This window comes from Callithrix jacchus, chromosome 12 (assembly GCF_049354715.1).
Source record: "Callithrix jacchus isolate 240 chromosome 12, calJac240_pri, whole genome shotgun sequence".
NCBI lineage: Eukaryota > Metazoa > Chordata > Mammalia > Primates > Cebidae > Callithrix > Callithrix jacchus.
Genome location: NC_133513.1, coordinates 20,463,291 through 20,477,300, shown reverse-complemented (window position 1 = coordinate 20,477,300; position 14,010 = coordinate 20,463,291). Strand labels below are relative to the sequence as shown.

General features: G+C 43.6%; 1 protein-coding gene and 1 non-coding gene across 6 annotated transcripts in view; both read right to left on the bottom strand.

The window, feature by feature from the left end:
• The window catches only part of TMC7 (transmembrane channel like 7), a 74,063-nt gene that overhangs the window by 38,687 nt on the left and 21,366 nt on the right, over window positions 1–14,010 (bottom strand). For all 5 annotated transcript variants that reach the window (XM_035267071.3, XM_078344786.1, XM_035267073.3 and 2 more), the window contains 3 exons: window positions 10,644–10,792; window positions 3,082–3,249; window positions 1,372–1,454 (listed from right to left, as the gene is read on the bottom strand). In XM_035267071.3, the coding sequence (XP_035122962.3) occupies window positions 1,372–1,454; window positions 3,082–3,249; window positions 10,644–10,792 (400 nt within the window). The remainder of the gene's footprint in view (window positions 1–1,371; window positions 1,455–3,081; window positions 3,250–10,643; window positions 10,793–14,010) is intronic.
• On the bottom strand, window positions 13,487–13,591 carry LOC118146507 (U6 spliceosomal RNA). The gene has a single exon (XR_004732367.1). It is a non-coding gene; the product is annotated as a U6 spliceosomal RNA (small nuclear RNA).

The following is a 14,010-nucleotide window of genomic DNA, read 5'->3' as shown; positions in this document are numbered from 1 at the left end:
GGGGCATGAGAATTGCTTCAACCCAGGAGGCAGAGGTTGCAGTGACCCAAGACTGCAGCACTGCACTCCAGCCTGGGGGAAAGAGTGAGACTCTGTTTTTCTGTTGTTTTTTTTTTTGAGACAGAGTTTTGCTGTTGTTACCCAGGCTTGAGTGCAATGGCGCAATCCTGGTTCACCGCAACCTCCGCCTCTTGGGTTCAAGCAATTCTCCTGCCTCAGCCTCCCGAGTAGCTGGGACTACAGGCGCGCACCACCATGACCAGCTAATTTTTGTATTTTTAGTAGAGACGGGGTTTCACCTTGTTGACCAGGATGGTCTCGATCTCTTCACCTTGTGATCCACCCACCTCGGCCTCCCAAAGTGCTGGGAATACAAGCGTGAGCCACCGTGCCTGGTGAGACTCTGTTTTTAAAAAAAGGGCTGGGCATGGTGGCTCACACCTGTAATCCCAGCACTTTGGGAGGCTGAGGTGGGCGGATCACCAGAGGTCAGGAAGTCAAGACCAGTCTGGTCAACATAGTAAAACCCCATCTCTATTAAAAATACAAAAATTGTGGCACATATACACCATGGAATATTATGCAGCAATCAGAAATGATGAGTTTGTGTCGTTTGTAGGGACATGGATGAATCTGGAGAACATCATCCTCAGCAAACTGACACAAGAACAGAAATTGAAACACCGCATATTCTCACTCATAGGTGGGTGATGAAAAATGAGAACACATGGACACAGAAAGGGGAATACTAAACACTGGGGTCTATTGGGGGGAAAAGGGGAGGGCCAGTGGGAGGGGGAGGTGGGGAGGGATAGCCTGGGGAGAAATACCAAACATGGGTGAAGGGGAAAAGGAAAGCAAAGCACACTGCCATGTGTGTACCTACGCAACTGTCTTGCATGCTCTGCTCATGTACCCCAAAACCTGAAATCCAATAAAAAATTTTTTAAAAAATACAAAAATTAGTTGGGCATGGTGGCTCATACCTGTAATTCCAGCGACTTGGAAGGCTGAGACAGGAGAACCACTTGAACACGGAAGGCAGAGGTTGCAGTGAGCCGAGACTGCAGCACTGCACTCCAGCCTGGGCAACAGAGCAAGACTCTGTCTCAAAATGAATAAATAAGTAAAAAGAAAGACTAGAAAAAGGCCAATGGCTGAAAGTGACCAAGTGTATTCTCTGTCATTCTAGAAGGCAATGATGAACACTATCCTTTCCCATAAGGTTACTGCAAATCCTGTTTTATTTACTGGTAAATGTGTCAACCAACACTTGTGTTTGGCTCTCACTGCAGAAATTCAGGAAACAGATCTTTAAATCAATTTTTAGTAGATTGAGGAGCTAAACAAAGGATAATGTTAAATACTTACAGTGCCAGAAAGCAAGTCTATGATATAACTGTAAAAGTAAACGAGTCCAGAGCTGCTTACTGGATAGACTGTACATTGAATATCTGTAAGAAACAAAAGACAGAATGTCAGTGGAAATAGTTTTAGTCTCTATAACCTGCCTGTTTTTTACTTTATTCATTTATTTATTTACTTTGAGATGGAGTCTCACTCTCTTGCCCAGGCTGGAGTGCAATGGCTTGATCTCGGCTCACTGAAGCCTCCCACTCCTGGGTTCAAGCAATTCTCCTGCCTCAACCTCCTAAGTAGCTGGGATTACAGGTGCCTGCCACTACTCCTGGCTCATTTTTGTATTTTTAGTAGAGACTAGGTTTCGTGATGTTGGCCAGGCTGGTCTTGATCTCCTGACCTCAGGTGATCTGCCCACCTCTGCCTCCCAAAGTGTTGGGATTACAGGTATGACCCACCGTGCCTGGCCATAACCTGCCTGTTTTTTACAATTTGTGCATATAAGCATGTACAGTCAAGCATTGCTTAACGAGGAGGATATAGTCTGATAAATACGTCCTTAGGTGAGTTCATCATGCAAACATCATGGAGTGTACTTACACAAACCTAGATGGGATAGCCTACTACACACCTAGACTGTATGGTATGGCCGATTGTTCCTAGGTTACAAACCTGGACAGCACATTACTGCACTGAATACTGTAGGTAACTGCAACACAATGTTAAGTATTCGTATATCTAAACATATCTAAACAAAGAAAATGTACAGTAAAAATCCACTATTATAATCTTAGGGGACCAGTGCTGCAGATGTGGTCCATTGTTGACTGAAACATTGTTATGTGGTACGTGACTGTATATGTATATTACATTTAGAAATGTCATATATTGTTGTGGCCGAAGCAACCTTGGTTCGAATCTGAGTCACAGCACCAAAAAAAAAAAAAAAAAAAAAAAAAAGAAATGTCATATATTTGCATGTTTGCACATAGATATGTTTGTGTATTTGTTTTTTGCCATTTTCAGTCCAAACCCCAATGTGTCCAATACAGTAACATTTCTTACTCTTTCTAGTTCTAATGTTTCCTTCACTATTCTCCCCAAACATCTGGGAATATGGCTTTTGATTTCTTTTGTATGTGAGTCCGCATATAGAACCTGTTTTTGCTTGCACATGTGACTATCAATGCTATCAAAGAAATAAACCTTTGTGGTTATTTCACACTCACAGTCTCATACTAACATGCAGTTGCGCTCTCATGCTGTTATTTCATGGCAGCATGAGTGTCTTGGGGTCACTTGTTTCTGCAGCATAACCTAGACCTTCCTGACTAATACAATCACCTGAGAATTATAATAAAGGTTCTTAGCTGGGAGCAGTTGCTCCTGCCTGTAATCCCAGCACTTTGGAAGGCCAAGGCGGGTGGATCATGAAATCAGAAGTTCAAGACCAACCTGGCCAAGACAGTGAAACCCCATCTCTACTAAAACTACAAAAATTAGGTGCTGTGGCAGGCTCCTGTAATCCCAGCTACTCAAGAGTCTGAGGCAAGAGAATCACTTGAACACGGGCAGCAGAGGTTGCAGTGAACTGAGATTGCACCACTGCACTCCAGCCTGGACAACAGAGTGAGACTCTGTCTCAAAAAAAAAGGAAGCACTGTAGCAAGATACATGGTGAAAAACAAACACACTTCATAGTAAACCAGGCCTTAGACTCACCTGTGTCTTTGAAAGGTATGAGCACGAAGCTGCTGTTGGTGATCTTGTATTTTGTGAGTAAGACTGGGAGCAAAACCAGCATGAAGATGATCAGAAATATTATCAAATTCAGCAACACCAGGAATCTCAAGAAGGAGAAATAGGACTGAATCCCAGTGCCAAATTTCCCTGGAAAAAACAAACCCAGACATCACTGACCAGGGGTATCGACACACTACACATCATAGATTCAATCAGCCATAAAAGCTGAAGCTGGAGGAATCAGTAGCTAGAAGGAGGAAGAAACATTTTATTTTATTTTTTTAATTGTTAGCTTTAAGACTCAATCTTGTAGTGTTTAACTTTTCACATATAGATCTACAATCAATTGTGAATTAATCACTTAAGAATGGTATGAGGGAGAGCTCAGTATTTATCTTTTCTTGTGTCTAGTCGACTCAGCACCATTTATTGGCTGCCTTTTTTGGAAATAATCATTTGACCATATACGTATGAATCTGTTTCTGAATTCTATCTTGTTGCATGGGTCTACATGTCTATCCTTATACCAATACTGTCTTAATTATTGCAGATTTGTAAGGCTTCATAGATGGTATTATATATGTTTCAGCTTTGTTATTTCTCAAGATTGTCTTAGATATCTTTGGTCTTTTGCATTTATATACAAATGTTAGAATTAGTGCCCTAATTTTCACACACAATCTGCTAAGATTCTCATTGGGATTACATAAAATATACAGGTCAATTTGAAAAGAAGTGACATATTTATAATATTAAGTCTTCTGATCCATGAACATGGTATATTTAGGTCTTCCTTGGTTTTTCTTAATAATACTTTATAGTTTTCGGTGCATAATTATTGCATATGACTCTTTAGATACAGTCCTAGATATCTGACTTTTTTTTTTTTTTTGAGGCCGAGTCTCACTCTGTTGCCCAGCCTGAAGTGCAGCGGCTTGCTCTCAACTCAATGCAACCTCCACCACCTGGATTCAAGCAATTCTTGTGCCTCAGCTTCCTGAATAGTTGGGACTGTAGGCATGAGCCACCATGCTTGGCTAATTTTTATATTTTTAGTAGAGACAGGGTTTCACCATGTTAGCCAAGCTAGTCTCGAACTTCTGACCTCAGGTGATCCACCTGCCTCAGCCTCTCAAGGTGCTGGAATTACAGGTGTAACCACCATGCCTGGCCCTGACATTTTTGATACTATTGTACATTGTATCATTTTAAAAGTTTCTCTTTCTAAATGTTTGTGGTTGGTATATAAAAATACAATTCATTTTATATAGAGACATTTTTAAATTAACAATAAATCTTGTTAAATTAACATTAATTCTAACAATTGTCTTTTTAATTATCTACACGCATATCATTGTCATCTGCAAAAAAAAAAAAATAACATTTTTTTCTTCCTTTCCAATTATTTCCCTTCCCCCTGCCCATCCTACTACACTGGCTAGAACTTCCAGGATGATTTTGAATAGAATCTGTGATAATCAGCACCTCTGTCTCATTCTCCGTCTTAGGGAAAAAGCTTTCAATGTTTCATCATTAAGTATGTAGGCTGGGAGAGGTGGCTCATGCCTGTAATTCCAGCACTTTGGGAGGCCAAGGCAGGTGGATTACCTGAGGTCAGGAGTTCAAGACCAGCCTGACCAGTATGGTGAAATCTCATTTCTACTAAAATTCAAAAATTAGCCGGGCATGGTGGCATGCACCTGTAGTACCAGCTACTCGGGAGGCTGAGGCAGGAGAATCACTTGAACCCGAGAATTGAAGGTTACAGTGAGCCGAGATCATGCCACTGCACTCCAGCCTGGACAACAGTGAGACTCCATCTCAAAAATAAACTATATTGTTGGCTGTATAATGTTTATAGGTTTTTAAAATCAAAATTAAGAAAGGTCATATTTATTTCTTATTTGCTAAAAATAAGAACTGAAGTTCATCAGTGCTTTCTCTGCATCTGTTGGGATGATCATATAATTTTTTTCTTTTTTTGAGACGGAGTTTCGCTCTTGTTACCCAGGCTGGAGTGCAATGGCGCAATCTCGGCTCACCGCAACCTCCGCCTCCTGGGTTCAGGCAATTCTCCTGCCTCAGCATCCCGAGTAGCTGGGATTACAGGCACGTGCCACCATGCCCAGCTAATTTTTTGTATTTTTAGTAAAGATGGGGTTTCACCATGTTGACCAGGATGGTCTTAATTTTTTTCTTTTATTCTGTTTTGTGGTGAATTGCATCGATTGATTTGCAAATAGATAATGATTAAATTGCTGAGGACAGAGAGCATTCTGAAGAGCAAGGATGGCTTCTTGTTCTTGGTAGAAGCAACAAACTTATCACTGGAGACCAAAGATATAAGACACCCACAGTTTTTTACCACTCTCTAATACTTAGCAATCTGCCAGAGGCGAGAAATGTAACTAACATACCTGTGACAATCCATGTGTCAGATGAGCACCTACCCAGCTAAGAAATCACAGCGTAGAGTCACTGAAGAGGAAATCAAAATCCCAGTTCCCAGGAAGAACATACCCCTCTACCACACAAGCCACTTCCCAAATGAAAATCTCCAGAAAGCCTACCATTTCGCAAGAGAGGGAGCTAGACATACTGGCTAAAACCCTGGACTCTAAATCTTGAATGCCTGGGTTCACTCTGCCTCACCCTGGCTAAGTGAACTTGGATAAGATCTTTTAAACTCTCTGAGCCACGCAAATGACAAGTACCTAAGTGGAAGGTTCTTTTGAAGATTAACTGAGGCGATGTGTAAAATGCTTAACCAAATGCCTGGTTCATAATAAATGCTCAATAAAAGTTAGCTTTTATGATTTTACTCCAAATATAATGTTACACTTGAATCTCAAGAGAAAAAGTATGAGTGCACGGCTGAAGTTTTAAGTGAGCCATGAAGCCTTTCATATGAAATATGCTCTAGGGCCGGGCGTGGTGGCGCACGTCTATAATCCCAGCACTTTGGGAGGCTGAGGCGGGTGGATCACGAGGTCAAGAGATCGAGACCATCCTGATCAACAAGGTGAAACCCCGCCTCTACTAAAAATACAAAAATTAGCTGGGCATGGTGGCACGTGCCTATAATCCCAGCTACTCAGGAGGCTGAGGCAGGAGAATTGCTTGAACACAGAAGGCAGAGGTTGCGGTGAGCCGAGATAGTGCCATTGCACTCCAGTCTGGGTAACAACAGCGAAACTCCATCTCAAAAAAAAAATAAAAGAAAGAAAGAAAGAAATACGCTCTATTCAGACGGGTATGGTGGCTCACACCTGTGATCCCAGCATTTTGGGAGGCTGAGGCAGGTGGATCACCTGAGTACAGGAGTTCAAGACTAGCCTGGCCAACATAATGAAACCCCGTCCCTACTAAAAATACAAAAATTTAGCTGGGTGCGGTGGTGGGTGCCTGTAATACCAGCTACTAGAGAAACTGAGTCAGAAGAATAGCTTGAACCCGGGAGGCAGAGATTGTGGTGAGCCCAGATCCCGCCATTGCACTCCAGCCTGGGCAACAAGAGTGAAATTCCGTCAAAAAAAGAAAGAAAGAAATATGTTATATTCTCCAAATAAAACAACAGTAAAAAGGTAGTTGATTGGATAAATTACCAATTGTATTTTACAGGTCTTAAAATAGTAATAATGGAGAAAACCATTTCCTTTATTCATACTACCATATTCCTTACAAATTTCACAAAGTTTTCATATTAGCAGTTTTGGGGAGATGTTTGAAAAATGTTTTGCTTTATAATAGATAATCCTGGCCAGATGTGGTGGCTCACACCTGTAATCCTAGCACTTTGGGAGGCCAAGGTAGGCAGATCACCTGAGGTCAGGAATTCAAGACCAGCCTGGCCAACATGGTGAAACCCCGTCTCTACTAAAAATACAAAAATTAGCTGGGTGTGTGGCACACGCCCGTGGTCCCAGCTGCTTGGGAGGCTGAGGCGGGAAAATCGCTTGAACCTGGGAGGTGGAGGTTGCAGTGAGCTGAGACCGTGCCATTGCACTCCAGCCTGGGTAACAAGAGCAAAATTTTGTCTCAAAAAATAAAATAGATAATCCAAAAAAAAAGTTCAATGGTTCCAATTTTGTATTTTTTTTATTTGCATTTTTATTTTTAGATTAAATAGAGACAGGATCTTATTATGTTGCCCAGGCTGGTCTCGAACTCCTGAGCTCAAGGGATCCTCCTGCCTCAGCTTCCCAAAGTGCTAGGATTACAGCAGGCATGAGCCACCGTGCCTGGCTAATTTTGTATTTTGGCACAAATTCCAATTTTTGCATACTTGCTAAGGACCAAATTGTGTCCTCACCCTCAAATTCATATGGTGAAGCCCTAACCCCAGTGTAATGATATTTGGAGATGAGCTTTTGGGAAGTGATTAGGTTTCAATGAGGGCTTGAGAGTGGAGCCCCATGATGGGATTAGTGTCCTTATAAAAAGAGACACCAGAGAGTTTGCAGTCTTTCTCAGAGCACACTCAAAGCAAAGGTTATGTGAACACACAGCAGGAAGGCTTGCTCAAGCCTCCAAAATCATGAGAAAAATAGTAGCCGCTTTTTAAGCCACCCAGTCTGCGGTATATTGTTACAGCAGTCCTGCCAACTAATAACAATCCATAATCCCAAATTCTTACCACTATAGGTAAGTAGGGGTTCACAGTGTTTTCAGGGCCATGAGAACTCTTTGTAGTTCGGTGAAAGTGATAAGCCTCCACGCCTGTAATCTCAGGACTTTGGGAGGCCAAGGCAGGCAGATCATGAGGTCAGGAGTTCAAGACCAGACTGGCCAACATGGTGAAACCCCCATCTCTATTAAAAAATACAAAAATTAGCTGGGCATGGTGGCTCGTGCCTGTAATCCCAGCTACTTGGGAGGCTGACATAGGAGAGTTGCTTGAACTGGGACCCGGGAGGCAGAGGTTACAATGAGCTGGGATTGTGCCACTGCACTCCAGCCTGGGCTACAGAGCAAGACTCCATCTCAAAAATAAATAAATAAATAAATAAATAAATAAATAAATAAATAAATAAAATAAAAGTGATGAGACTCGTCTCAGGATAATAAGGCTTTTTATTTGTTTATTCATGTTTTTGCTTTGAAACAGGGTCTTCTCTGTTGCCCAGGCTGGAGTGCAGTGGCACAATCACAGCTTACTGCAGCCTCAAACTCCTGGGCTCAAGTGATCCTCCTGCCTAAGCTTCCCCAGAAGCTGGGACTATGGGTCTATACCACCACATCCAGTTAATTTTTTTTTTTTGAGACGGAGTTTTGCTCTTGTTACCCAGGCTGGAGTACAATGGCGCGATCTCCACTCACCGCAACCTCCGCCTCCTGGGTTCAGGCAATTCTCCTGCCTCAGCCTCCTGAGTAGCTGGGATTACAGGCACGCACCACCATGCCCAGCTAATTTTTTGTATTTTTAGTAGAGACGGGGTTTCACCATATAGACCAGGATGGTCTCGATCTCTTGACCTCGTGATCCACCCGCCTCAGCCTCCCAAAGTGCTGGGATTACAGGCTTGAGCCACCGCGCCCGGCCTAATTTTTAAAACTTTTTTTGTAGAGGCAAGGTCTTTGTTATCCAGGCTGATCTCAAACTGCTGGGCTCAAATGATCTTTCCTCAGTCACCCAAAATGCTGAAATTACAGGCATGAACCACTGCCTGGCTGGGATAGTTTTTAATAATATGGTAACTGTATGTCTGTTTTTATTTTATGCATTGAAATTAAAAGCATAACATTTTAAAAATAATATACTTATGCATACTATTTCAAAAGCATAAAATGGCATTTTAATAATATTAAAATATTACAATTTAATAATATTTTAAAATAATACTATTTTATACATTTAATTTATATGCACAAAATAAAAATAGAGATACAGTTACCTTTTCTTTTTTCTGGAGTGCAATGGCATGATCTCTCCTCACTGCAACCTCTACCACCCAGGTTCAAGTGATTTTCCTGCCTCAGCCTCCCAAGTAGCTGGGATTAGAGGCATGCACCACCACACCCGGCTAATTTTGTTTTTTTTAAATAGAGACAGGGTTTCTCCATGTTGGTCAGGCTGCTCTTGAACTCCCGACTTCAGGTGATCCACCCACCTTAGCCTCCCAAAGTGCTGGGATTACAGGCAGCAGCCACGGCACCCGGTCCAGTTATCATATTATTAAAAAACATATGTGTGATAGAAAGACATATGTGAACATCTGCAAACATCTTTAGTGGCACTTTTTTTTGAGACAGAGGCTCGCTCTGTCACCCAAGCTGGAGTGCAGTAGTGCAGTCTTGGCTCCTCGGCTCACTGCAATGTCCTCCTTCCAGGTTCAAGTGATCCTCATGCCTCAGTCTCCCTAACAGCCGGGATTACAGGCATGCACTACCATGCCCGGCTAATTTTTGTATATTTAGTAGAGATGGGATTTCACCATGTTGGCCAGGCTGGTCTCGAACTCCCGACTTTGTGATCCCCCCAACTCTGCCTCTCAAAGTGCTGGGATCACAGGAGTAAGCCACTGTACCTGGTCTTCACTAGCGCAGTAAATAACAAGATCTGGCCGGGCGTAGTGGCTCACGCCTGTAATCCCAGCACTTTGGAAGGCCAAGGCAGGCAGATCACGAGGTCAAGAGATCCAGACCGTCCTGGCCAACATAATGAAACCCCGTCTCTACTAAAATACAAAAATTAGCTGGGCATGGTAGTGCATGCCTGCAGTGAGCTGGGATCAGGCTGCAGTGAGCTGAGATCACTTCACTACACTCCAGCCTGGGTGACAGAGCAAGACTCTGTCTCAAAAAAAAAAAAAGAAGGCCAGGCATGGTGGCTCACACCTGTAATCCCAGCACTTTGGGAAGCCGAGCATGAAGCCAGGAGTTCAAGACCAGCCTGGTCAACATGGCGAAACCCTGTCTCTACTGAAAATACAAAAATTAACTGGGTATGGTGGCAGGCACCTGTAATCCCAGCTACTAGGGAAGCTGAAGCAGGAGAATCACTTGAACCCAGGAGACGGAGGTTGCAATGAGCCAAGATGGTGCCACTGCACTCCAACCTGGGTGACAGAGCGAGACTTCGTATCAAAAAAAATTTTTTTTAATAATAAAAGCCAAAAGAAACCCAGCTACTCAGGAGGCTGAGGCAGAAGAATTGCTTAAAGCCAGGATGCGGAGGTTGCAGTGAGCCAAGATTGCGCCCCTGCACTCCAGCCTGGCACCTGGCGGAAGAGCGAGACTCTGTCTCAAAAAATAAAATAAAATAACAAGATCTAGTGGTAGGTCTAATAACGACCGAAATTTCCAAGCAGTCATGGACATTAATAAATACAACAACCGGAAGGGACAGGAAAATATCACAATTTTTTCCTGGTTACAAAGACACAGGTTCTACTAAACCTAGCTGGGGTTTGTTGCTCACATTCATCATGGAAGGAAACGCTCAATTTCAGTTAGACCCTAGTGGAAACGAAGCTGTACTTGCCCCCCAGACACAGAAACTTCTGCAGATGAGACTGCGCACAGATGCTGGGGTGCAGTACCTTCAATGCTGCGAATGTCCTCCCGCCACAGCTCCAGGTGCGTCGTCATCTCTCGTGCCTTCTCTAGGAACCTCTTCCAAGACTTGCTGCTATACCGCTTCCACTGGTCCCACTCAGAGAGATACTTCATTTGGGTCTCCTGAATGTCCCTGCATGGAAAACATGACCATGACAATGACAGCAGCAGCAGCATCAAGACTCAGCATCTCAGCCCGACACAGTGGCTCATGCCTGCAATCCCAGCACTTTGGGAGGCCGAGGCAGGTGGATCATCTGAGGTCAGGAGTTCAAAACCAGCCTGGCCAATATGGTGAAACGCCATCTGTACTAAAAATACGAAATTAGCCAGGTGTGGTGTCAGGCATCTGTAATCCCAGCTATTCAGGAGGCTGAGGCAGGAGAATCACTTGAACCCAGGAGACGGAGGTTGCAGTGAGCCAAGATGGTGTCACTGCATTTCAACCTGGGTGACAGAGCAAGACTTTGTATCAGAAAAAAAAATTTTTAATAATAAAAATAAAAGCCAAAAGAAAAATAATGTTTTATGACACATGGAAATCACATGAAATTCAAATTTCAGTGTCCATAAATATTCCTGGAACACAGCCATGCCCATTCATTTATGAATCATCTGCAACAGCGGAGCTGAGTAGTTGCAACACAGACTGCATGGTCTACAAAGCTGATCCCGAGTCTAGAGGGAAGGCAAACATGCTGAAATCCAACAACGACAGCTCTCTGGCAGAAGTGCTATAAAAGGGGATATGATCGGGGCTCTGGAAACCTGGGGGAGGCACCCCAAGTCCAAGTTGGTGTAAGGGAGTAAAGAGAGCAGGGGAAAAAGAAGGTGAGGGGCCTGAAGGTGAGAGAGGAGACTCAAGGAATTTGCCAGCCATTCATGGCACATGGCACACACCGCCACCCTCCCACCAGTCTGCCTTCCTCCATCAGACAGGGAGCTCCTATTAAAGAAAAGGACTTGAAAGGCCAGGTGTGGTGGCTCATGCCTATAATTCCACCACTTTGAAAGGCGGAGGCAGGAAGATCACAAGGTCCGGAGTTTGAGGTCAGTCTGACCAACATGGTGAAACTCCATCTCTCCTAAAAATACAAAATTAGCCAGGTGTGGTGGAGCACACCTGTAATCCCAGCTACTCAGGAGGCCAAGGCAGGAGAATTGCTTGAACGCAGGAGGCAGAGATTGCAGTGTGCCAAGATTGCGCCATTGCACTCCAGCCTGGGCAACAAGAATGAAACTCTGCCTCAAAAAATTCAAAATAAATAAATAAATAAAGGACTTGAACCTTCCACCCAAACAAGCCTCCTGTGCTGTGTCTGTTTCCTCATCAGTAAGTTGGAGTTAGTACAATACCTACCCTTACATCAGTGGTTCTCAAGTGGGGGCGATTTTGCACACCCCCAAGGAACATCAGGCAATGTCTGGGGACCTCTTTGATTGTCACAACTGGGAGAGGGGGATATACTTCTGGCTTCTAGTGGATAGAAGCCAGGGATGCTGCTCCATATCCATAGGCAGCCCTCCACAACAGAGAACTATCTGGCCCCAAATGTCAATAAGCAAGAGTGCTAAGGTTAAAGAAAAAACCCTCCCAGCCGGGTGCGGTGGCTCATGCCTATAATCCCAGCACTTTGTGAGGCTGAGGCAGACAAATCACCTGAGGTCAAGAATTCAAGACCAGCCTGGTCAACATGGTGAAACCCTGTCTCTACTAAAAATACAAAAAATTAGCCAGGCGTGGTGGCAGGCACCTGTAATCTCAGCTACTTGGGAGGCTTAGGTGGGACAATCGTTGAAACCTGGGAACAGAGGTTGCAGTGAGCCGAGATGGCACCACTGCATTTCAGCCTGGACGACAGAGTGAGACTCTGTCTCTAAATAAATAAACAAAATAATAATAATAATGTTTAAACCCTGCCTCAGAAGGTGGAGCGACGGTTAAGGGAAATAAAGAATAACAACTATTAGCAATTAGAATTATCCTTCCTGGCTGGGTGCAGTGGTGTGTGCCTGTAATCCTAGCATTTTGGGAGGCCGAGGTGGGCAGATCACCTGAGGTCGGGAGTGTGAGACCAGTCTGGCCAACATGATGAAACCCCTTCTCTACTAAAAATACAAAAATTAGCTGGGCGTGCTGGTCGGTGCCTGTAATCCCAGCTACTTAAGGCAGGAGAATTGCAACAACCTGGGAGGTAGAGGTTGCAGTGAATGGAGATCATGCCACTGCACTCTAACCTGGGCAATAGAGCAAGACTTTGTCTCAAAAAAAGAATGATCCTTCCTGTGTCCTTTTCTTTGCCATTTTCTAGGGATTCACTGGTAAACCAGGTAGACATGGGTCCTGCTCTTGTGAGTCTGTTAGTTTCATTTTTTCAGTGAGCCTGGAAGCCCCTTGATAGAAGAAAATATCTCTCTCTCTTAGGTGTGGCAGTTTGGTATAGAACAGTAGTAGTTATAAGAATTCAAAATCTAGCTAGGCGCAGTGGCTCGCGCCTGCAATCTGAACACTTTGGGAGGCAAGGCGGGCAAATCAACTGAGGTTGGGAGTTCGAGACCAGCCTGCTCAACACAGAGAAACCCCGTCTTTACTAAAACTACAAAAATTAGCCAGGTGTGGTGGTGCATGCCTGTAATCCCAGCTACTTGGGAGGCTGAGGGAGGAGAATAGGCAGAGATTGTGGTGAGCTGAGATCATGCCATTGTACGCCAGCCTGGGTAAAAAGAGTGAAACTCTGTCTCAAATAAAAAAAAAAAAAAATTCAAAATCTGTGAATCTGAAAGAATGGGGAATAAAATACATTATTTATTTTGTTTTTAAATAAATTAACATATTGAATACTTCATGAATTTGTGTGTCATTCTTGCTCAGTGGCCATGCTAATTTTCTCTATATCATTCCAATTTTAGTATATGTGCTCCCAAAGGGAGCAATAAAATACACTTTTTTTTGTTTTGAATCAGGGTCATGCTCTATTGCCCAGACTGAAGTGTAGGGGCACTATCTCGGCTCACTGCAGCCTCAACCTCCTGGGCTCAGGTGATCCTCCCACCTCAGCCTCCTGAGTAACTGAGATTACAGGAGTGCACCACCATGCCCAGCTAATTTTTGTATTTTTAGTAGAAACAGCACTTTGGCACGTTGCCCAGACTGGTTACGAGCTCCTGAGCTCAAGCGATCCACCTGCCTCAGCCTCCCAAAGTGCTGGGATTATAGGTGTGAGCCACTGTGGTGGCTAAAATACAGTTATAAAGTCTCAATATGTTTTTGAGAATACAAGACCACCTAAATTAAAAAGAAAACCAAAGATAACATATTCTCAAAACTTCAAGGCACAGTGTATCATCCGA